Here is a 26,069-nt window from a genome sequence, read left to right on the forward strand (position 1 = left end):
AAAGCACTGCGTTACGTTAAAGTTTTATTACTACTTTATTTGTAGTAGTAAAACGCTCTGCTGCGGCAGCATGCAAGAAACAAAGCCCAAAACGGGTATTTACTTTAGTAGTAAGCAGATGAAGAATCACATACCTAAATTCGTCCATATCATCATAAGTCTTTATATTTTCCACGGTGGGCAAAAATGGAAAATTAAATATTCAATTTAGTCTGTGGAAATATGTTTCTAATGTACTGTATGTTTCACTTGGAAAATAATCAAGATGTTAACAGATAAGCTATCAGAAAGTAATTTCAGAGACAAATCGTAGGAGACTGTCACTAAAATCACTGGTTTTAAGCCCTGAATACACTGAAATAACAGGTCGATTATCCTGTGAAACCTCATATTTACATAATTACATAATGAAAACTGTAACTTTGTAGCTTCTGCTTCAAATTAGTTTTTTTCTAAAAGAAGATAGAGCATCATCTGCCTTTGTCTTCTCTTTGTCACCTTCTAGACTCTTATCTGCAAACATTTCCTGTGTACAGCATTGTGTGTGTGTGTGTGTGTGTGTGTGTGTGTGTGTGTGTGTGTGTGTGTGTGTGTGTGTGTGTGTGTGTGTGTGTGTGTGTGTGTTTGTGGGTGGGTGGTGGCGAGCTATACGTCAATACAAGCAGAGGCGAGATGGTTAGTTTAGTCATTAGTCAACAGCAAGACTTTTTGCATTTATAATTTAATACGTGCACAGATTTTGACGCATTTATTGCTTTTAAGTTAAGAGTGAGACGAGCACAGGCACTGTCTGATAAAAGCTGAATCGTCTGTATTGTAAACACAGCACTCTGAAGGTCATGACTCACCTTTTCTAACGTAAAATCCAGCATGTCATCAGAGCCAAATACATTTCCAGTAATAAAGAGACTAATGTAAACAGGTTGTCTCATTATGATTTACAGAGAGGTCTCTCAGAGATGCAGACGGGCCTCCTTTGACTGTAGGTTGAGGCCTCCAAGCCAAGAACATAAATTATCAGCCAGGATGTTGCACAGGAGAAATGCTCAGCTTTGCATTTCTGAAATATCAACAAAGCCTGGCTTTAATGGTAAGGAAAATCAAATAATTCATTGGCATGAATTATATGGACACAAAGAATCTTTACAATGAAGTGCTTGATATAAGGAAATATATACTCAAACCAGACTATATGGATTTCTTTTTAAAGCTTTCTCTGGGTCTTAGTGTCTAAGACTAAGAGAAAGGTCAGGACAAAGAGCAAGAGAGAGAACAAATCACTGAGACTGGTCTAATTAGACCACAAAGTTGCCATCAAATCTCCCAGCTGAATCCCAGAAAATGTCAACAAAGTCATGGTGGATAAAGATCAGAAAGACTGTGTGACCAAGTTACTGAGAGGACAGAGACATCACCCAGCACTGTGACACTAACCCAGGCCCTCTGAGTCCCCCTGAACTGTGAAGTGACAGTTTATCAGCTATTTACCCTCCTCTCTGTATGCTGGAAGATGTTATTTTGAATTTTAAGGTGAGATGGGATAACAAAAAGAAAACAAAAAAACAAGACTAGCTGCATCTCACTCAAGGAACACAAACCTCTCTAAAGAAAAAGACACAGCAGGTTTCACCTTCAGATGGCTAAAAGCTAGCAGAGAGACAGAGAGAGACAAAAGCTAATTAACGAAAACCAGGAAGTGGCTTTTTTATGTCAGCACTGTCCGTGTTACTCTTGCTCTTTAGCAGACGTCACAAACATATTCGTGTGTTAAACACTAATGTGCTGGTTAAACGCTGAGCCAATGAAAACGAAGGGCTTAGCAAGCAGTTTAGCTGAAGTGCTTTACCATAATGAGAACACTACGTTCAAATCATATGTTTTACTGTTCTCATGATAGTGTGAGATTAACCAATATACTGTGGTGTTACATTAAATATATAGCCAAGAGGAACAGACACTGAAGTTTAAGCCAGGCCTTAATCCTACATGCATATCATTTAATCCAACACCTAGCCATGTCGTCTGCCTTTACAAACATTTGTGAAAGAATCAGTCATTTGCAAGAGCTCACCAAATTTGAGTACGGTACAGTAAAGTAAACAAATCAGTTCATAAAATTTCTTCCCACCTAGATATTCCTCCACCAGCTATAAGCGGCATTACTGCAAAGTGGAAGTGTTTAGAAAACACAGCAACTTAGGCTACGTCCACCCTAATGCGTTTTCGTTTTGAAAACGGGTCGTCTTCTGAAAACGACTGAAAACTCTAGTGTGGATGGGGAGCGTTTTCAGACGAAAACGTCGTTTTTCAAATCTATCCGGGCTAGTGTGGACGTAGCCTTAGACAATGTAAAGTTACAGAGTGGGGTCGCCAAGTGTTGAGGCTCAAAGTGCGTGAAAGTCTCCAACACTCTGCTGACTGAATGACTGCAGAGCTCCAAACGTCCTCTGGCATTAACATCAGCACAGAAACTGTGCACCAGGAGCTTCGTGGCATGGGTTTCCATGGCTAAGCAGCTCCTGCAGGTTGTCACTAGCCCCAGGTGTAATACCAAGGGGCTACTGACAACATGAACACACACCTACTGAAATCTGTGGACTTCTTCCTAACCTTACATTTAACCAGTGTTGGGACTAACGCGTTATTAAGTAACGCGTTACAGTAACTACGTTATTATTGTGGTAACGAGCACGGTAACTAGTTATTATGCCAAAATCAGGAACGCGTTAGTCGTTACTGGGATTTAGATAGGGTCGTTACTCGTTACTTCGTGTGGTGGCTATCGCGGAGCTTCCACAGATTCAGTAACATTAGCAAGTGGTGGAGGCCAGCAGGTGGATGAAGGAAAGGGGACGCAGAAGGAAAAGAGACCCGAGGCGGCCGCCGGTCCAAGTGTGAACTGAACTTCAGGTAAGAAGTTATGACCTGCAGTCTCTCTGGGTCAGATATAAACCAAGTTTAGGTGGAGTTTATTTTCGTTATTCTGACTTTTTCCGTACTGCGTGCTAGCTAGCATGACGGAGTTTCTATACAGCTGGGTGGGTGCTATGAAGTTAATGATGTTGAACTTTATTTTGTTCATAAGTTATTAGAGTTGCCAACCGTCCCGCCTGGTATTCAGAGAAAATATTACGCGTTTCTTATTGAGGTGAAAAGGAACAGCGGATGTCGCGCTAAACAACAGCAGCACGTTTAAGCTTGATCAGCTGTTGTTAGAATTTATTTAATATTAATTTCTAGTATCAGCTGATGTTTGCTGGAGCCACAGCTGTAAAGCTGCTGGTCATTATGTCAGTTTGGTTATCTGGTGAGAGGGAAACATGAAGATGAAACCAGGAGATGTCCTTACTGAATCATCAGAGCTGTGATGGAGAAACAGGTTTACCTTTTAGGTGACATGAATGAGTTGAAGGGAAGTTATGAACCGTTTCTGAGAGACAAATAACACCAGGATCCTTTTTTAGGTAGCTGACAGCTGGTAACTGTGCAGGGGCGGGTCTAGCAAAGTGTTGCCAGGGGGCCAGGAACGGCATTAACAGGGAGAGGGGGGCACAAAGAAATACTTTTCTTTCTTATTCTCATTTAAAATGTCTCGCTTTTAAAAAATAATTATCTGAATCTTACAACAAACGATTGATAGATTGATGCATATATACCATCAAAACAGTGTACATCACTGTCACAACAGTGTTTATTATCATTCAAAGGCTTTATGATTTTTCCTATAATGGTGGGCTGGTCTCTAGTCAAAATGCCCGGGCCAATTTTCTGTCCCAGTCCAGCCCTGTATGCAGCTCATCTGCAGTCTGGTGTTACCTACATCTTCCTATTCAGAAGGCAGAATTTCAGAGTTCTGAGTACAATCGAAAGCACCACGACTGCAGTTTTTGTGTTGGATGTAAAAGGCGCACATGACGCTGTGACGTAGGCTAGAATCATGGCAGCAGTCAATGACGGTCCAGGCGTGGGATTTCTCTCGTGGAAATGTGCACATTATCTTTTCCTTTCTATTGGTAGGTGGCACAGTGCACTGTGGCAAGTAAGCAAGCTAGAAGACTGGCAAAGTTATGGAAGAAACACATTAACAAGAGAATTCTGAGTAAAACCAAAGTTACTTTCCCTAGTAACTAGTTACTTTGAAAGTAACGAGTAACTTGAAGTAACTGAGTTACTTTTGAGAGAAGTAACTAGTAATGTAACTAAGTTACTATTTTAAAGTAACTTACCCAACACTGCATTTAACTGTACACAAGATTGTAAGATTCTAAGGATACTTGAATGTCCTTAGAAGATTTTTGGTTATATTTTTTAGTGTAGCAATGTTAATCGGCTGGTTGCTCCAAAAATATGGCTGAAACACCTGAAACATGGATTTCTGTTTACTCGAGTATGCACATTCAAATTTCCCAGTAACTTTCCTCGAGCGCCATTTAGAGTCTTAACTGAAATGTCTCAATCACTGTATCTTTCTCATTTTTTGTGGATTTTATTTCCCTGCCCTCTTGTGCCTCTTTCCTGTGTGATTACCTGTTCCACCTGGATTTCTTTCACAGTTCTGTTTCCGGATTTTTTCCTTTCTCTGCTCTTCCTGTGTACCAAACCCCTTATTACCTCAGTTAAGTCTGTGAACATTTACCTGATCAGCAAAGTTATGCCATCCAAGTTTAATAATTTTAGCGTTTTCACCAAGTTAAAAAAGGGCTGTAAGTTATTAATAAATGCATGCTAAACTCATGATATTTTCAGCAGCCTCAGCTGTACTTTGTATTTGGTGCTAATTAGCAAATGTTAGCATACTAAAATGCTAAAATTAGCATGCCAAGTTTAGCATGCTAGATCTTTTTATAGTTAGTACTGTCTGAAATATGGACATTATTTATATTATGTCAGCACTGACGGTGTTGCTCGCTCTTGCTCAGAGCAACTTTAGCAGATGTCACACACACACATTAAACACTAATGTGCTGGTTAAACACTGAGCCAATGACAACACCTCCTGTTACAGTGGGGATGGGAAACACATTAGACCTACTATAAAAATAGCATTTATCATAATGACAGTGGAGAGCTGATAAACAATGGCACTCAAACAGCCATTCATCACATGTCTAATGATAGCACCCAAAGAACATCTCACTCAAGCACAACAGCATTTAATCTGTGACCTGGAGAGGTTGATGCTGCTTCAGAGGGGGCTGTGTGTTTCGCTGCAGAACTGTGTCATGTTGGGGGGGGGAACCTCTGGGTAAGAAGGTAATGAGGTTGAGCAGAGCCTGTCTTAGTTGTTCAGAAGAAACGCACTACAGTATGTGCAGCATGCACCGAGTACTCAGTACATCAAAGAGCACAAAGCCGGGGTCCCATTTCTAAGATCAGCAGGAAGAGCATAAATTAAAAATCACTTCGGAGGGATAAGGCCTGCAAATGTGTTTGCAGTTCGCAGCCTTTACAGCTCCGACCTGCGAGTCGCTCTGCAAACTTACAGGTTTGTTTTTCTTATTTGCATACTTGAGGAAAGATATAAATAAAAAAAAAAAGAAAAGAAATACCAAGAGAAAATCAAAAGCATATTAATCAGAAATAAATATTACAAAATACCGATCAGTTATATTCTGTACAAAACGTCTCAGAAGGTCCATGTTCATGTCTGTCTTATTGCTACTGACATATCTGCACTAACCTTGATGTCTTAATGCCTGATGGGCACATCAGGGGCGACGTGTTCAGTATCACGCTTAAGGATTCTTTGACATGCAGACTAAAGGAGCAGGGGATCAATCCACCAACCGTGGTAGATGACCCCCTCTTTCACTGCGCCACAACCGCTCAGAGAAAACCCCAGCAATCACGTGACCACCTATGAACAAGCACTATGTGACAGTGGGATGGAAAAACTCCCTTTTTGCAGGAAGAAACCGGGACGGAAGAAAGCAGAGAAAAATTAAAAAGCAGCTTAAATCTGTAGCAGCATAACTAAGGGAGAGTTCAAGGTCACGTGATCCTGATCCAGCCCTAACTACAAGCTTTATCACAACAGGAATAATCAAAATCCTGATAATACTGAATAGTCCAGCCTAGAAGTACTTAATGCATGAGTAATACATCATCAGCATCTATTACTCACTCTGAGATAGGATGCTTCTATTCTTAGAGATATTGTGCAGATTAAAGACAGCGGTCCTACATATGAGTGTAATATGCACATTGAAGGCCATAAAATGGCTCCAAGATTCCTCACAGTGTTACCAGACACCCAGGTAATGCCAGAGTAAGCATCTGGTTAGACACCATGTTTCTGAGGTTTTTAGGGTCAGTTACAATGACAAGTTTTATCTGAATATCAACTTTCAGTCTAGTGAAACTCAGTGAAAGCAGCTCCACTCCAAGAGTTCTTCACTAAGTATTAGTATAATATTAACAAGCTTACTGTAGTGTGAAACTACTGTCAGAAGTATTACATTTATGTATGATTAACCAACACTTTACAGTTGTGTCCACACAAGGTCACAGAAAGGCAAGACGTTCATACCGCACAGTCAATCAAACAAACCACAGAGACCGCAGGCTCTGTCGGGCCAACAATAACAGGGACACACACTCATTTAATTTAAATTAAATACTCTTCCCCTGGAGCTGCCTTTAATCACACAGACTAATTACTTGAACTCTGCATGTGTGTTTGGGACCCTGATTCATTCACAGTTAACTTGTTCTTCTTGTAGCGGCTCACTCGCGTCGCTACTTTGAGACACATTTATGGCCTGTTTGTCAGTCTGTGGCTAAACTTTACAGGTGCTGCGACCTGTCGGTATGAAAACAAGTTTGAGGTTACAGAAGACGACTTGTGTTGTGCTGAATTTTGACTTAACAACTTACATTCAAATTGAAGCAATTTTCATGGAAGGTAATTAATAAAAATTAAACCACACAAACTCCTTTTAACAATTTTATGGAGGTTTTTGTTTTTCTTCTTTTTGATCATTGTTTCCTTGGGAAACAACTTAATTTGAACACACAGGAAGAGACTAAAGCCCAGCACGACAACAGGCTTAATACCCACCTTCATACCAGTGAGCAAGCTGAGCTTCTATCAACTTCTTCCAATTAAAAAGAAACGCTCAAATCAGTCTTGGACAGACACTGGTAAGTACTCGTGTGGGCTGAGTTGAAATTGAGTGAACAAAAAGTCTGTCGTGGTGGTGACGGAGCACTGCGGCCCAGTTCCCTGGCAGACTTTAAAATTGCCTAATATCTATTAGATCAAGCTTATCCAGTTCCTCCTTAATTAAAGCTAAGAGGACTCAGTTTGGTGTTCATTTAATTCAGAAGCAGGAGTCTCGGGTTCTTTTGATCAAAATGGGGCGCAATAAAATGTGGCCTGTTTGAATTAAGCAGGGCTGAAAGGTGAAGCACACTCAGCTGCGGTCTGAATGGAGACTGTTGGCTGGTTAGTAGGTGGAAGTGAGGCATTGCACGGAGGGGTAGCTTTTTCATCCCATTACCCCTAACCCCTCCTCACTCCCCTCCTTTACTGATCCCCTTTAGACAAGCAAAGGCTGAGGCTGACATCCCACCACCCCCACCACTACCAGTACCACAACCCCTCTGCATAAAATGCTCTAACAAATCCTGCCAGGCTTCCACCCACCAGCAGCAGCTCACATCATCATCCACTCATCAGAAATTGAGAAAAGCTTCTCAGGAAAGACCAAAGGCTCAGTCACACCACAGGGAGGTTGCACAGAGCCACAGCTAAGATTTTTTAACACTGAGTCCAACACTCCACAGGTTCCCCCACAAAGACCCACCAGCTTAAAAACTTAAAACTGACAATCGACAAGACTTGGAGAATTTTCAGAAGACTTTTTTTCTAAATTGTACCCTATCAATCGCTTCAAAGGTGTCTTAACACTCAGCAATAATCCCTAAATCTCTGAATTGTATTTTTTATTCAAACATATATAAAATCTGATGTTAGAGCTTCAGAATAAAGAACTTTGCATTTTATGGAAATTATACAGATGATGCATAATGTGTCAATTCCTGCTCTTTAGACACGTTGTTTGGCCTTTTATATTTACTTTAGACTAAACAATACTTTTTGCTTCTTCCTGTTTTCTGTCTATATTTCATCTGCTTTTGTCAAATGAAATCTAAACACATATTTTTGATTTTACTGCCAAACACACTTCTATGAGAAGGTTTAACATATTTGAGTGGATCCATTTATATGCACAATGTGGAAAAACATACTGGGCCACCTATATATTACGCTGCCAGGAGCTGCTTGGCCTCGGACACCCATGCCGTGAAGCTCCCAGCGCACAGTCTTTGTGCTGATGTTAGTGCCAGAGGAGGTCTGGAGCTCTGCAGTTACTGTGTCAACAGAGCATTGGTGACTCAGAGACCCTGCTCTTTAACTGCAATTTGGTTTTGTTTCTAAATGCTTCCACTTTGCAATGACACAACTTACAGCTGATCGTAGTGTAGTGAGCTCTTTAAAACAACTGATCAATATAATTCTGTCTGAAACATAAGGTGGATTGTTCCTTACAAGCCTAAACTGTGGAACAGCTTACCGTGCTCTTTTCACACCTTTGACTCTTTGACATCCTTTAAAAGCAGCTTAAACTCATCTGTTGAGAAATGCATTCTGGGTAGTGTTTGTGTGTCCACTTTACTTTGGCGTGGGCTGGTTTTTAGCTATTTACCTTTGTTAAGGACTCTTTGACTGCTCTTTGTTTCAAAATAAACTTTATTTACTTACTAATAATTTGTCTGCTTGTCTGAACAGGTGACATGATAAGCTGTGATCATTTCATTGCAGTGCAGCGTAATGTTCTGTTGGGAAACCTTAGGCCCTGACATTCATGTGGAGGTTACTTTGACACGTACCAACCAGCTAATTATTACTGCAGACAAAACACACCCCCTCAGGGCAGCAGCAGCAGCAACCTCCACACTGCCAGATCTCAATCTGATCAATCAATCAATCCTTAATTATTCCAGACTCATACTCCATAGAAGCAAAACAAGTCACATAACACAAAAAGAAGAGAAAAACAAATTTAAAAAATACACCTAAATCACTTTCCCATGAACAGACAACCACGCCAGTGTCTCCACAATGAACACTGACTGCATGTGGTGCCAAACCTTATATCCGTTAAGCCCACAGTGATCTTGTTCTCAAAATTGTTAAGCCTGCAAATATATACAGTAGATTTCTTAATAGAACTTCAAATGTACTGACTCCTAACATTTCACTTGCACTGAGAAATCTTGGTGTCTTTAATATTAACCTCATGGCGTTGAGCATCATCGAGCGGCGGCACAAGCCCAATTCTCTAAACTCCCACCAAGCAACTGTAGCCATGCCCCAGCGACAAAAAGCAGGTGGTTTTAATGTTGTGGGATGATTTGTGTGCATTGAGCGACACTATCCGCTATCATCATACATTTATATTGCTGTCTTCGAAGTCAACACAGCTGAGGAAGTAACAGCCTGGAGAGAAAAGCAGGGAGAGCTTCTCTAATCAAGAGAAACATATTTGAACAACTGCAGCTCAAAGCCTTACAGACGGTGACAGGCGACAGAAGCAAATGTGCGCTTGGTTTTTGTATAGCCCTTCCAACCTCAAGTGCATTGTTGGGAAAAACAACACAACTGAACACAAACAGCTCGTGCTTTAACAGAAAGCCCACTTGCAGCTCTCGCACGCGGGAGGGAACGGCCGGCACGCTGAAAACTCCTACGCAGCAGATTTACTGCGATCTGTATCTGAGCAGTGTTAGAGCCATTACGTCAAGCAGCAAAAAATACACCGAGCATCATAACTACCCGTGAGCAAGTTTATTTATGTGATTTGACACCGTTTCATTAAGAAAATACAAGTTAAATAAATTTTGTTTTTATTGTTTTCTGCAGAGCAGTTAGGTTTAAATAGAAAGAGACCAGAGATCAGCTGTAATGATAACCACACCACAACAACACATTTCCTCCACCGCCCGTGAAGTCAATAATGAAAACTGCTTGTGTAGCTCAATGTCAACCCAAGGATTTCAATCCTGGGGAGTCGGAGTAAATCCCTCTCTTGATTTCTCCATTCCACAGGAAAGCTGACTTGGCTGGAGAGAGGCCATCAGTACTCATTTGTGGACCCTGCCAGAGCATCCCCTGATGACACTTTTCTGCTGTTTCTGAAAACCTGCAACAAGAGGGCAGCCCACAGATTTCCTTTCCTCTACAGCGAAGCGGCTTCAGAGTCACAGAAAAGAATTCGAGCTCCTCGAATCTGAACATTTACATATCAAAGAAAAACCAATGTCAGCGCAACAGTAAAGAGACATTAGCATGCAGAGACGTGACCAAGCAGGAGGCCGCTACTCAAACATACCAACAGCGAATGATGTTGGATCCTGAGCATCCAACAGCAAAGTAACAACTGTCATCCAACTGAGATGCTTTGAAGCAGGAGTCAGCAAAACAGAGCCGGTTTCTGTCTTTGATAGCTCTGCTTTAAAAGAAAAAAAGAAAAAAAAACTTTGCACACTGTGACAGGGGAGATATTTTTAGAAGACGATGTGGAAAACATTCAGTCCAGATCAGGAAAGGTGCTAAAAGTAAAAAAAGAACCTAAGTGAACTCTAAAAATAGTTATTCATTCATTCAAATGCCACCAGACTGTGAAAGTGTAAACACACCATTTCAGCTAACTCAGGATGACACCATCTGTGTAGTTAGCTCCCCACCCTTCAGTCTGTCTTAACATAATTCAGTCAGCAATGAAACCTCTTAAAATTCTGCACTCCAGGGTTCACCACCTCTACCAGTCGCACTTCGTACCCTCGTGTCTAACGGTCCTGTGTTGACAGGTTGAACTGCAGAGCTGAAGCATATGAAACCAGGTCACTGTGAAATCTCGGCCTGGTTCAGTACTAAATGAGTGCAATGTAGCGTAAAGGCAACAGGCTGTTGAATAAACATAATCTGTCACGTTCACAGTGTGAGAAACGTCTTTTCTCGTAGTGATTTCTGGACTCGGGTGGAGCTTTGGTGTTATCGTCACTGCACAGGAGACAAGAAAGTGCTCTGTGTGTTGTTGTTGTCAATGCTGTTGTTGTTGGAGAGCTGTGCCTCCCAGCCCTGATGCACCCCCACAGCATAGAGAGATAAACTTTCAAAGTTTTTCACACAGTTTAACTGTCGCTTATGTTGTTTTTGGACAAATTTGCATTTCATCCACCAGCTGTAGATTTAGACAGTTTACCATTTCAAATTCACCTTTTTCAACCCTTTAACTATTACTTGTATCCATTTGAACAGCTACATTTATCCATCCATTTTCTTCTACTTATCCAATTCATGCTCGCAGTGGGCTTTTACTCCAGCTGTCATATGACTGGAGGCATGGTATGCCCTGAACTGGTCACTACCATATGCATTCGCTATAGTCCGACCGATATAAGGTGTTTGAGACGGATAAGGATATTTGGTGAGCCAACATATCGGATCCTTTTTCACATTTTTTATGTGGAGTTAGTTGTGCGCTCCACTATCGTTCCTGTAGCAAGTACGTCTGATAAGGACTCACTGTACTTGAGATTTATGTGTTGTTGTTTTTGTTTGTTTGTTTGTTTGTTTGTTTTCTTGGTGATTCACCAAAAGCTTTCTGCAACAGACTGAACTGCAAACCGTGTAATACATGAAGGAACAGCAGGTCTGGTGAGACTCTCCCGTAGCGGACAGGACTGGTGCAAACAAGTGGACACAAAGGCACAAGGAGGTTAGAGGGGTGGGGGCGGGCGGTGGGGGCAGCAGCAGACAGAGCCCACTCCGATTGTCTGCTGGGATCTCGAGGACAATGCAGGACAATGCTACGATATATGCAAGCACCGCAAGGCCTCGCCCCAGCGATGCGCCGGCCTTAATCCCAAACATGATTTCCCCTCCAAACACATAGATGATGTCATTCACCCGCCCCTCCACCCCATCTCACCCGCACCTTCAGTCTGCACTACCTCACCACCTCTGGACCTTCAGCGCAACCAAGCGTGCAGCAGCGAGGCCCACGGGAGGATGTTTTGCTGCCAAGAAACATGCGGGCGGCAAGAAATTGGAGACCCTCTGAGTGCATCTGTGTCACAAATCAAAGAGCTTAAAGAGGACACTATCAAATGTCCATGTGCTTAAAACTCTCTGGTGCTTTCAAAGCAGAGTGCCTCTGAAGTCTCACATGCACTTTAGCGTTCAAAAACACAGCGGATGGAAACTTTATATCTGCAGTCAGGTGTCGGCCGACTCTCTTCGTGTCCTGTTAAAATGAAAGCAGCCGGCAGGACAGGTCAGTGTGTCCCGCAGCATTACAGGTCCACAGAGAGCCTTACATGCTTCACTGGAAAAACGGAGATGCGGACAGTTGCTCTTTAGAACTTTATGGGTCTCCCCTCCCCCCCTATCTTTGCTCCACAAAAGAGGCCTTACCCCCTCATCCCCACCCACAAGGAATTTCTCAGGCATTGCTGGGTTCTCCATGACAACTGTGTGCTTAACAAAGCATTTCTCTTAGGCATTCTTCCTTTCACAGGGGAGAGAGAGAAGGGGAGGAGGGGGGACAACAGTCAAAGGAGGGAGGGAGAGGAAGGGGAGGACGGGGATAAAGAGGGAGGGTGGAGGAGCTCGAAATGATGGGAGGGAACAGTGGAGGTTGCAGGGGTGAGAGCCATAGACCCGGGCAGATAGGAGAAAAATGGGAAATGGTGACAGGCAAACAAAAAGAGGGAAAGAGAAACAGGATCAAGGTGATAGGTGATGTTAAAGGGATAAAAAAAGAAAAGAAACAGTGCTACAAACATTCCACGCAAGCCTGCGAGTGTGACTAACGCCATCCAGGGAGGGAGGCAGGAAGAATGGAAGGAGTTAGCCGTTACAGATGACTCGAGCTTCGTAAGCAGTGACTTTGATTCCTGCGAATCGAGGGCAAGAGGAAAACCGAAATTTATCAAACATAAAGAGCACAGGCTCTACTAATTATATGAGAGTGTGGAGAAAAGTAATCAGGGCGGTCCAGCTGTTGAGGCCCACACACACACACACACACACACACAGAAATATACCAGATATGTGCAGCTTGATGGGCTAGTGTAACAGAAGACAATCCCCTCGAGAAAGTCCAACCGCAGACAGCTTAAAGGTTTAATAGATCCTAATGAAATTACACACACTGTGAATGAGTTGGCTGTTATATACATGGCACTTGGTGCAGCAGAGTCCCCACCATTAAAATTCCTGCCATGTAGTTTTATCTGACAAAAATAAAAAAGCCAACATGGAATTCAAGCGTCTGGATATTTTATGTGCCAAATTATCTTTTGAGAAAAAAAAGGCAAAATCTTGACTCATTTGAGCATATTTGTCACCTTCCCCAGTTGGTCGAGCTTAATGCCAGCGGCTTTGGCTCGAACACACATTTGACAGAGTAGCAGCTTAACCTTGCAGCATCCGCAGCCACTTCAGACTCACACTTGAAAGTTAAAAGGGTGTTCCCTCCATACAGTGACCAGACAGAGACAATACCCGCTGTCCACCATGTAACTTGAGCGCCTGCACAACCCGCAGTGCGATGTGAGCTGAATCGCTCTGCCGTCTTTAGTGGTGGAGGCGTGTTTGTCTGTTAAATTTTAGCACTCACGCTTTCAAAGTGGGGGCACGGTGTTGGCTCGGAGTCAGAATATGATTAAAAGGGACAAAGTGTCCTGGTGTCACACTGGGGATGAGGTGGGTACTATGTTCTAGCAGTTCGCGGAGTATAAAGCTAAACCGTGCCAGTCACTTTAGAGTGCAACAAATATGCAGGCAAATGAGCGGACCTCACATTTAGCAGTGTGAGATAATGATTAGCTACACTTTCTATATGAAAATTAACAGGGCTTTACGGATGAAAGAAAAGCAGAGAAACAATCTCTGCAATCAAATGCAAACACCTATTTATGCAGGCTCACGCTTGCCTGGGAACAGTAGATGAGGCCCCGGGTATGTCAACACTAGTCTGACAGATCTAAGGATACAGATGCAGAATGCCTAATCCCATGGATGAAAACCTGTGTCTCATGCTGCAGTGTGATGGGAATCTCTTCATAACACTTAAGCGACATGATATAAAACATGAAAGAAAAAAAAAGTCTCCATTTTGTCAAATGCTGAGTTGCAAAACAACAGTTTCCTCAAAGCTGAAATCAAAAGACATAATCCCGATTCTGTGTTTATGAGTCTATTTTCACCCACTCAGGCTCAAATACCTGCACACCACTGCTGTAAATCTGGTTCCTTCACTGGCTAACATAATTAAACTGTTATGATTACTAATTTATGCAAGTGCACACAGCCAGTAAGATCCCCAGGCTACGTGATTGTCAGATGTATTGTGAAGAACCTGCTTATTGGCTCTGAGTGATTGTAGTGCCAATTTGAATAGCAATGAGGGACTACTGTTGCTGCTGGATAACATGTATTTCCTCACTAATTATCATAAAGAAATCCACGGGTAGGGCTGCTCGATTATGGCAAAAATGATAATCACGATTATTTTCACTGAAATTGAGATCACGATTATTTGACGATATTTATTTAACCCTTTAAGACCTACTATAGAACCAAGTCCACCAGAGCTTATATTATTTTTTTACATGCTGTAGTGCCATTTGTGGGAGCATTTCAAGTTGCTATACATCAATACAACTGTTATAGCCCATATTTTAATAATATGTATGCATTAAGTCCATAGTAATTACATAAATTGCAAAAAAGTGCAATAAACTACAAAAAAAATTGAAAATCGCTTTTGTTTTGTTTACATATATTTCTACTTGGAGAAATTTAAGAGGTTTATCCCTCAAAACTTTAAATACAATAAAGTTGCAAAAAATAGTTTACAACAACAGGAAATTTATTTTGAGTGTCTTCATAGTTTTATTTTGGAGATACAGCAATTTTTATATACTGCAGGAAAAACAAAAAACAATCCTATGATGCAGATTTGCAAAGAAAACAGCATGTGCATCATTTCACTGTGGGAAGTGTTACGAACAGCTGATAGGATCGGCAAAGCGTGTTTCTGGAATATTATGTTTTTGTTCCTGCAAGCGCTTTTTATGCAATTTTTGCAAAGCTATATGTGGAACGAAACCGTGACCGAGGACAAGCTGATGGCATAAGATGTAAGTACAACTCCTCCGGTTTCATATGCAAAACAAATTATTGCGCTAGCTTACACGGTTCAGATTCTACAGGGATTTAAAAATAGTTACACAAAACGGAGCGTGCTGCTCTGACCGGCTTTAAAGGGTTAACAATGACTTTAAAAAAATAATATAAAATAGTGTGCAACACCACTGAAGTTTTTTTTTTTAAACTCTCTTTTCAACCAACGGCAGTCACTCTCCAAATAACTTCTGCTTAGCTTTCCGAGCTTCCCTCGGGTCCTCTTAATCAGCGGTCTCCAACCTTTTTTGCGCCACGGACCGGTTTATGCCCGACAATATTTTCACGGACCGGCCTTTAAGGTGTCGCGGATAAATGAGGGAGGGGCTAATAATCGGCTCAGTCATTTTTAATGATCGTTGAAAGCCCAGATTGTAATCGTGATTAAAATTCGATTAATTGAGCAGCCCTATCCACGGGCATATCAAACCCACCTGAAGAAATCTTAGCAAATCTTAGCAAGATAAAGTTTGATCACCTCTATGAAAGCAGATATTAGCCCGTCCCGGGTAATTATTTCTGAGGCAAGCTTTCCAAGTCAACACTTTCTCCTTCTGTTTACTGTGCATGACCTCTTTGTACAGATACTGTTTCATTTTGGCCACATCACTTTAAATGTGGTTTAGTTTCAACATTTAGCTTTATAAACACTACATCCTTCCATCCTCTTCCGCTTATCCAGCTCAGAGTCGCGGGCGGGCTGGAGCCTATCCCAGCCGCCATAAGGACAGGTCGCCAGTCTGATGCAGGGGTAACACAGAGAGACAGAAAACTATTCACAATCACACCTATGGACAATTTAGAGTCATCAATTAACCTAACCCCACTAACTGCATGTCTTTGGACTGTGGGAGGAAGTGGGGTACCCGGTGAAAACCCACGCAAACCCCATGGAGAACATGCAAACTCCACACAGAAAGGCAGGTGGTGGATTTGCTGCCTGGGCCTGCTTGCTGTGGGGAAACAGTGCTAACCACTGCTTCAGAAGGCCAATGTCGTCTGATAGTGATTTATTACATATACATATATATACTGTACTGGCATGTATGTTGTCTGATATGAAAACATCTTTTTACAAAAACAGTAAGAAAATAAAGTTTAGGTCATTTCTAAATGGTAAATGTACTAGTACTTACACGGCACTTTTCTACTTCTACTACAATTCTCACATTCACACAGACTCTATCCCATAAAGCAGGCGCTAAACACACACTCACACTCTGATCGGGAGTAATTTGGAGTTCAGTGTCTTAATCAAGGACACTTGGCCGTGCTGACTGGACGAGCCTGGGATCAAAGCCCTGACCATCCCGCTGGCAGATGACCCGGTCTGAGCAACAGCCACTGCCCTTCTCATTGCGATACATTTCTAACCAGATTGTTAAACACTGCACATTTTTTCATTTAATAGTTGGGCTCTTCGAAACTCATTCAGTGAATAATTAACCTGCAAAGCACAACCGGGGATCGTTTAATGTTCTTTGAATCACACTGCTCAGTTTATATTTTTAAGAACTAGACCAAAAACTGTATGTGCAGTTTGCAGCACTTTGTATATTTCATGTGGTTTTCCTAAATGCTTAACTGTGCAACAAGGAGGTCTTTTCAAACTTTTTGTCGTGCTGAACTACAGTACAAGTTAGGAATTTTAGTCAGTATGGCAATATCAAAATCGACAAAATCCAACGATCACTTCAGCAGTTATTTATGACATTTAAGTCACAGACTGTTTTATATCTGAGATCACTCAACAACAATCCGAGTGGAAGTGATGTGAATAATATTTTGAAAAGATAAGCGACACTCAGTGCAAAGGGATATTTTACCAAACCTAACTTCGGGGGGATGGTGTGGATTATTTAAAGGTTACCTTCTCAAAGATGGTGCATATGAAACACTTTAAACTTAAAGCAAAGTGTTGCCACATTTAAACTATTACATCTATTTCGGTGTGAAGAGCGGTGCCCAGAGGTGATGTTACTCACAGTCCAACAACGTACAAAGGAGCCCATCAAAAATCGTCCATCATAAGGGGCCTCTTAAACAGTAGCATAAAGAGAAAGATAATGGGAAGACCTGGGAGGTCCCTGGAGGGGAAAGCCTTTGAAAATTGGGGTCAGCAGGATCTATAGAAGGAGCTCATATTTCTGCCCCATCTCCTCCTCCAGCAGCTCCTGTCTAATGACTTTTCTGCTGGTTTACAGTACCACTGTATTTTCCAACTTGTATTCACACAAAAAACTCCTTCACCTCCCCTCTGTCCTCCAGCCTTCCTCTATCTCCTTCTGTCTCCTGCAGGGGTGCTGACACATAAACCCCAGCAGGTGCTGGACGCACTGGGGGGACCACGGCCTCTAATTGGTCTTTGGTGGAGTCACAGCTGTTACCCCCAACCACAGCCTGGTATGAGCTCAAGCGCCTGCCCCTTAATCGACGGCTTACCATTGTTCTCCAGAGAGTCGAAGCTCAGCTCAAATCTATCAAAACGACTACCCGCGCTAACCAGTCCGTGCAACACCCGTCAGCCAGCGAACGCACACTTCTGCTGCCATCAAAGAAGACCAACACAAAGGTTTCTGCCAGCCTTAATCTGCTCTTTTCCTGTTAAATTGCTATTTTCATCTTTAACCTTCATGTCCAATCTCTTAATACTGTTCCCAGCTCCTTTCCCCCTCTCTTAGCTTGTGCCAAGGTCAAAGAGAAGGCAGATTTACAGCAGATCACACTGCGTCAAATAAGCTCCAACAGAGGGTAAAAACAACACCGTCACCACCCCTCCTTCCCATCGCCCCTCTCCACCCACACACAACCACACACTTTTTTTGGGTGCAATTTAGGTTCATTTTCATTGAAGGAGCAAATAAAACTCTGTAATTTGTGCTGACACGCAAAATGAACAGTGCAGGGGAGACAGACAGTTCAAGACATGCAGAGTAAGAAAAAGAGAACAACTGAAGAATGTCTGGAGCTCATTTGAGACCTGCGTGACATTTCCTTTCCCAATTCATGAACAGAAAAATCAGCAAATTTCGTCGATGTGAACTTTATGTGATTCAAAAGCATCATCAAACCAGGATTATCAGTTTTCACCATCCTGGCTGCTATTGAATGTAAGCATTTTCTGTCAAATTAGAACAAAAGAACAGGGCTTGACACACACATCAACTCTTCATTCAAACAAAAAAAAAAAACCCCACACTAACAAACAAAATAAAGCTGCAGATATGAACCATTATTGAATTATGCCTTTCATTGTATGACGGAGTGGGCATGACGGACAATTATGGGACATGATCAGTCTGCCACTGGAGACTCTACTCACTCAGACAAACAGCTATTTATATCTTGACAATAGACTGAGCTAAACCAGGATTGTGTATATAACCAGGGGACTAAAATACATGTGTCAGAAGTCCCCCATTAAATCAGCCAAATTAAACAATTAATAAGAAAGGAAATGCTTTAGTGCACTTTTATGACCCTGAGTGATTTTTCCTGTAAAGTGGAGTGAATTACAAATATGCTTCAATGAATATTAATCCTCCTTCATGAATATTTCTATTATAGGAGAATCACGCTGGAATACTCAAGCCAAGAGAGACACACTTAAGCCGTCATCACTTCCATTACCCAGTGAAATGGAGAGAAAATGTAAATGAAGAGACACTACGCGTTAATAGAATCAGTAAGAATACACCCCTGTAAGCCTGCACTCCCATTACTGCGCTTTTTTTCATTCACTGGGTGGAGTGGAGGTGGATTACAGAGAGTTATCTAACAATCTCACCTGACACTGAGATCCTCATGGAGGCCTCCAGGGGCCGGTTGTTATCCAGGGCCTGGCTCAGCTGGATCTCTCCCGTGCTTTGGTTCAGGAGGACCAGCTTCAGCTCGTTTCCCACGTCAAAGCTGTAGTGCAGCTGATCGGAGACGTCTGGGTCGTACGCGGGGATGCGCCCGATCACTCCAGTGGGAAAACTGCTCGATTTGTCGGTCACATAGTTGTTAAAGATGATCTGGAAGTTTTTGAGGACTGGCGTGTTGTCGTTCTTGTCCACAAGTTTGATGTGGACTGTGGCTCGGCTCACGAGAGGCGCAGAGGTGGCCTGGACCACAATGACGTACTCAGACCTCAACTCATAGTCCAGGTCTATTAAAGCAGTCAGCTCTCCGGAGAAGATATCCAGCTGAAACACCTCTGGGATGTTTCCCTCCACTATCTGATACATAATCTGTGCATTGCTGCCTTCATCTGGATCTGTGGCTGAGATATGTGCAACCACGAGGCCTATGGGGCTGTTTTCCTCCACCATAATGTCAAACTCGTCTTTCTCGAACACAGGAGGGTTGTCATTCACATCTAGGATTGTTACTTGAATGTTTACTGGTGTTTTCAGGGCAGGGATACCTTTATCTACTGCAAATGCCTGCAGGGTGTAAATGGGCACATTTTCTCTGTCAAGCCTGCGCAGAGTGCGAACAATGCCAGAGGTGGATTCAATTATAAAGTCTCCATCGCCATCCTCCCCACCCTGGAAGGTGTAGAAAACTCTGCCATTGAGGCCAGAGTCTCTGTCTGTGGCAGAAACCTGGACCACGCTGGTGAACACGGGCACGTCTTCCATAATCGCACCAACGTAGTGATCTCTGAGGAAACGGGGAGAGTTGTCGTTCACATCGTTCACAAGTATCTCCAGGTAGGTGGTGTCAGATTTCTGTGGGATGCCGTTATCCCGCGCAGTGATGGCCAGCGTATAGGAAACCTGGTCCTCGTAGTCCAGTTCCATCTGCGTGGTGACAGCTCCCGTGTCGGGGTCGATGTCAAACTGAGGGATGCTGTCATCCATGAAGTAGGTGATGCGCGCGTTCTCGCCCGTGTCCTCATCTGTGGCACTGATGACGACCACGGTGGTGCCCACGGGCTTGTCCTCATTAATGCTGACGGTGTAATGTGAGCTCTGAAACACGGGCCGGTGTGTGTTGGCGTCAGTGACGTTAACAAACACCTTGGCGGTGTCAAAGCGGGTGCCGTCGCTCGCCGTGACAGTGAGGACGTACTGGCGTTCCAGTTTGTAGTCCAGAGGCAAAGCCAGCGTAATGAGCCCACCCCCGCTCTGGCTCGTGATGGAGAATCTGTTGCGGGTGTTTCCACTCGCGATCTGATACGTCACCACGCTGTTGATGTCCTGGTCCACAGCTGACACGGTCACCACGCTGGTCCCCACGGCCGCGTCTTCATTTAGTCTCATGTAATACGCCTTCTGCGTGAACTCTGGGTTGTTGTCGTTGACGTCCAGGATCGTCATGCTGATGCTGGCTGAAGATGACATGACGGGGTAGCCGTGATCACGTGCCTCCACTCCGAAGTTGTAAAAGTCCACGCTCTCCCTGTCCAGCTCGGCTGCGACTACAATCCACCCCGTGCTGTTATTGATGGAGAAAGGGAAGTTTGGTGTGGTTTCAGTGAGCCGATACTCCAGCCTGGAGTTTTCTCCAGAGTCTGCATCGACAGCCTGGATGTGGATGATGGAGTAACCCAGCGGCACATTTTCCAGCACGGTGGCCTGGAATGGCGTGCTGACAAAAATGGGGGCGTTGTCGTTAACATCCAGCACCTGCACCGTAACCAGGCCGCTGATGTTGGACAGCGGTGGGCGTCCCCCATCCTGAGCTCTGATTCTCAGCGTGTATTCTTTGTTTGCCTCATAATCCAGGTGGCTCACCAGGTCCATTTTACCTGTCTGAGCATCGATATAAAACTGCCCGCGGGTGTTTCCGCTCATGATGCTGAAGTGAACGACAGCGTTGCTCCCTCTGTCCTGATCTGTTGCGGTGACCTGCAGGATCTCTGTGTTAGGGGTCATGTCCTCGGGCACCTGGACCACGTAGCGCTTTTCACTGAACTGAGGAGCGTTATCGTTATCATCTTCTACCACAATGTGAACAGTAGCTGTGGCGCTGCGGGGCCCGGGGTCACGACCTTGGTCATTCGCCTCAACTAACAGCATATAGGCTTCCACCTCTTCTCTGTCCACCAGCCCCTTGGTGCGAATTACGCCAGACCTGGAATCAATCTCAAAGACATCATTGGACCCATTATTGTTGAGGATGTTATATAGGATGTTCCCATTAATGGGGGCATCTCCGTCTGTCGCCCTCACTGTTAACACCTCATAGCCTATTTCTAGGTTCTCCCTGATACTTTCCTTATAGTCCTGTTGCTCAAACACAGGGCTGTGATCGTTAGTGTCCCTGACTGTGATAGTGAGTGTGGCCATGGCTGTGCGCCGGGGTGTGCCGTGGTCCACTGCGGTCACACGAAACACATGGGTGTCTTTTGTTTCCCGGTCCAGCACTTCTACTGTAGACACAGCACCGCTGGACGGGTCCACAGCAAAAAGATGGTTCGAGCGGCTGTCAAAGAGAGCTTCAATAAAATACTCCAGCCTGCCTGCCTCGCCTTCATCCACATCCACTGCTTTCAAAACAACAACAGGAGTCCCGGCGGGCTTATTCTCTGCCACAGACACTTGATACATTGGTGGTTGAAACTGGGGGCTGCTGTTGATGCTTCTTCTACTCCTGCTTAAAATCCCTGAATCAGACTGAGCTGCCCTTTGTAACAGCTTCTCTATGTGACCCTGCCTAAAGGGGCCCTCTCCCACACGCCAGTGGATGGAGATGGGACTGACTTGAACATTCAGCCCACTACCTGTGAGTACATCACAGAGGACGTCCAGCTCCAGGAGAGTGTCCTGCCTCCAGCACAGCTTCTCAGACACAAACAAGTTCCCGTCGTTGAAATAAAACTCACGGCTGTTGGTGACTTTGCAGCGGATCGGAGGGCCAGGCAGTAGACCTCCCACTGGGAATAGAGCAGAATCTGCTCGGTGGCACTCTAAGCTGTGATGGCTGTGGGTACTGAACAAAGTGAGGACCTCCATGTCCCACTGAGGTTTTCTTTTACGCGTGTTTGAACAGTTCCTACCGTGTACATGCACCTGGTACTGGCTGGTGAGGAGGTGCCTGTAGCCGGAGTCCGCGCAGTCCTCCACGGTGTACAAGGTGAAGGGGTTTGAGCGCAGCGAGGGGCACTTTATGGAGCCCGAAACAAACACGATGCCCGCTACCGCGTCAGTCTCCAGGAACCCCTCGGTGAATTTTGGAGCCAGCACCTGATCCAGAGTGCACCGCGCGCCCCGCTCCGCGCCGGCCACCACCGCGCTCGCTCCGGCATCCTCACCGATGTGAACAACGTAACAGCGGATCAGTGGGACCAGTTTACAACAGCAGAGTAACAGCAACAAATCCCATTTAACGAAGTGCATCGCTCCTCAGTTTGTGCGCCCGTGTGGCGAATTCTGCGGCTCCTAATTTCTTTAAACTTTCCACCGGTAAGTTTCCCTTTGTTGAAGAAGAGCCATGCTCTCAGCGGGCGCACTCCTCTCCGCTCACTCCGGCTGACGTTTTTAAGAGGTTAACCCGCAGTAACCTTGGCCGGAGCTGCACTCACATCCACACAAACGCACACACACACACTCACACACGCCGGCTACAGCAGCAGCAGCAGCAGCAAAACCTCCGCTCCGTCCGCGCAACTCAGCTTCAATGAGAAAAATGGCTCCTTCACCCCCCCAGTGTCTCCAGGCTCCTCATTATAATAAACCTGTGTGTGAGAGAGAGAAAGAGAGAGAGAGAGGGAGAGAGAAGCTCTATAGGGGTCTGAGGACTTGACAGAAAGCCTGCCACTGGAGATAAATGGAAACTTCCCATAAGCGTCATTAATTAACGCAGAACAACAGCAGCAATTCAGAGTCGGATTAAGGAGTTCATTAGACAACATTCAGTTCATTAGTATAGTATTAATGCTGCACTCACTAATAACAATTAAGAAGAACCGTTTTGATCACGCCCAATACCCACCACTCACCTCCGGAATGGTTTGGCTCATTAACCGGTCGGAATTCCTTAAATTGTGGGTTTTGGCTGACCTTGTTTCAACCCAAGATAAGTTGCATTCTCGGGCTCCTGTTAAAAAGAGGAGGATTACATTTCAGCTACATTCAAGTCATCTTTGTTTAGCGGCTGTTTTCTTCAGATCCACTAATTCCCGTGCTTTGTTTTCCCGAAGGCTTCATTCACCTGCTCTTACTTAAAGAGCAGTAAAAGCAACATCCGAGAAACACACGAATCACAAGAGGCATTCGTGCAGATAGGCTCCAGAAGTTAGGAACTTTTCAATTTACTCAAATATTCAGAGCAACACATATTAATCTAAAGCGATGATAACAATATTCAGTTTGGGTGCGGAGCAGCAAGGCGCAACTTTGGACTGAAACTCGGCGCTTCGCTGATGTTCTGAGTGCGCCTGACACCTGCTGGGCAAACTGCAGCCACACAGCCAAGAGAGGATCCTCCTGCAAGCTCGCTCAAAACTGCTCATGTTCATGTCTGCTTGTTGCTTCAGTGAATGAACACGTAAAAAATAAATAAATCCGTTTTGACACAGCAGCATAAATAATGAAATGACAGCATGATGGGAAGCGTCTCAGCACAAAGTCCATGCAATTGTCAGTGCTGAGTTTTCTAAGACCCTTTTGGACTTATTGTAGACAAACAGCAACGAAAATAGTGTTTTATAAAAGATGGCACACTAAATCTAGCCAATTCCATAATCTAAAGATTATGCCCGTTTCAGCTCCGAAGGGAACGGCACCATCACACCTTAATGTCTGTTGACCAGTTGCCCTAACATCTCATGTGGTGAAGTCTTGGTTTCGTATCTCTCTGCAATTTGCATACCAACCAAATCTGACAGCGGATGATGCAGAGCTCACTCCCAGAAGTGAATGTCCTGCGAGGACCAAGCTCTCCTACAGTGCATTCACCATCTTCAGACTGCTGCTATTGAGGGAGACACTGCAACCGATGACTGAGCAGTCCTCTGTCTTATGTTGATGGGTAGTAGTGGGAAGCATAACCGATGGGCTAAAGGAGGCGTACAGAGCACTAGGGGATGATTTTGTTGGCTAGTCTGAGAGAAATCTAAATGTAAACAACACTAAAGAGATGGTTGTTGTTTTTCAGAAGGAAGAGGGTGGCGGAACACCCATGTCTATCCTGGGACAGGATGTTGATGTTGTGGAGGTGGACAAGTACCTGAGCGACCAGCACAGATGGTGACTAACAGGCTCTGTGTCGTAAGGACAATGACATCCTTCAGTGTGTGCAGCAAAATGTTGGAGAGCTTCATTCACAACTCAGCTGTGGTGGGCTTTCAAAGAGCTGACACAATTAGACTGGTCTGATTGGCTACAAACCTGTCACTTTTGAAGGTGTGGCGGAGACAAGGTCCCTGATTAAGGGGGTATCCATCGTTCCTTTGCATCAAAGGCAGATCCAGGCAGAGGGCTAAAACAATGATTGGGATCAGGAATATGAATCCAACTCATGCTATATTGCACTCAAACTTGACTGCTAATTTTACAAGCTAAACCATTTTAGGCCATCACAAGATCAGATTTTACAGGATGATACTGTATGTTTTTACAGGACAAGGCTGTAAAAACACAATGACACTGCTACAATAAATACTCAAACAGTTTGGTATTATTTTTAGCAGATGAAGTTCTACAACTTCAACTATAAGCTACATACCAAAAATCATAAAATGCTTTTAGCCTATCAGTGCAAATAGCTCCTCGATATTCATTAATGATTGCATTAGCAACAATCAAGCTAACTTTACCCCTGTTAGCAGACCTACACTTTCACACACGCGCGCTTTATCTCACGTTGGTGAACACACACTCCGGTGGATACACTGGGGTCCCCAACGACACTTGATACATTTTACACGTAGACTGGAATAGCTGTGAAATCGATCCTCCAACCGCTGTACCACCTGAGCCACAGCCACCCAACCATCACATTCATACAAAGGAATGAAATTAAAACAAGCAAGTAGCTTTTTACAATTTTTATTGTTGCTGGAGGCTCTAATACAATATGAGTCATAAGCTTTACAAAATAAAAACAAACAAAAAAAAAATTACAAAGATTCCCCTCCAAAATGGAAACAAAGGTTTCCACTGTGACACCAAGACAAACTGTGACCCCCAACAAAGACATAATAGGTGAGGATAGAGAAGACGTTAACAGGCTGAACAAAGGGGAAGCAAACTGTCATATTATACAGTGTGTGTGTGTGTGTGTGAGAGGGGAGTTGATTATGACGAGGGTGTACCCGGCGATAATAACAGTCCATCCCTATGTTTGAGAAGTTTTCATTTCCACCCTCTGCAGCTCCACAAAGGCTCTCATGCATGTGGACAGAGTGGAAATAAAGTGTAAAAACGTTCTTGCTCACACAGAAAGGCCGCCCTCGTCTTTGCACCGTTTATATCGCCCAGAAGAATAACCACTTGATATACATGGACAGTTTTAATTCTATACAAATATATTTGGGTTTGGGTTGGGTGGGGGGGGGGTGTCATAGGAAAAAAAAAGATAGATGCAAGAATATAATTTGATGAACATAATGACACCACTGCCAAGCCTCCACCACCTACTGCACAGTCTGTGTCCTCGTCACAGAGGAAGAGCAGGGCCAGAGTCGCTCGTTACAAATCGACTGAGGACATATCAGCTGTGAGAACATCAGGGATTATTATTAGAGTGACCCTTGAGATTATCATTAACCGTGGTAATACTATCATATTCATAACATGGGAGGGAGGGGGGGGGGGGGGGGGGGAGAGAGGGGCGAAGACAAACAGAGCGTGAGTGAATGGCTTCATGGCAGATGAGA

At 43.9% G+C, this 26,069-nt stretch overlaps 1 protein-coding gene across 3 annotated transcripts in view; it reads right to left on the reverse strand.

The window, feature by feature from the left end:
• Positions 1-22,909, reverse strand: part of celsr2 (cadherin, EGF LAG seven-pass G-type receptor 2) — a 73,744-nt gene extending 50,835 nt beyond the window's left edge. For all 3 annotated transcript variants that reach the window (XM_080892386.1, XM_080892385.1, XM_080892384.1), the window contains exon 1: positions 19,047-22,909. In XM_080892386.1, the coding sequence (XP_080748512.1) occupies positions 19,047-22,587 (3,541 nt within the window). In that variant the 5' untranslated portion in view covers positions 22,588-22,909. The remainder of the gene's footprint in view (positions 1-19,046) is intronic.
• Between the last annotated feature and the right edge of the window lie 3,160 nt (positions 22,910-26,069).

This window comes from Rhamphochromis sp. 'chilingali', assembly GCF_963969265.1.
Source record: "Rhamphochromis sp. 'chilingali' genome assembly, chromosome: 9".
Taxonomy (NCBI): Eukaryota; Metazoa; Chordata; class Actinopteri; order Cichliformes; family Cichlidae; genus Rhamphochromis; species Rhamphochromis sp. 'chilingali'.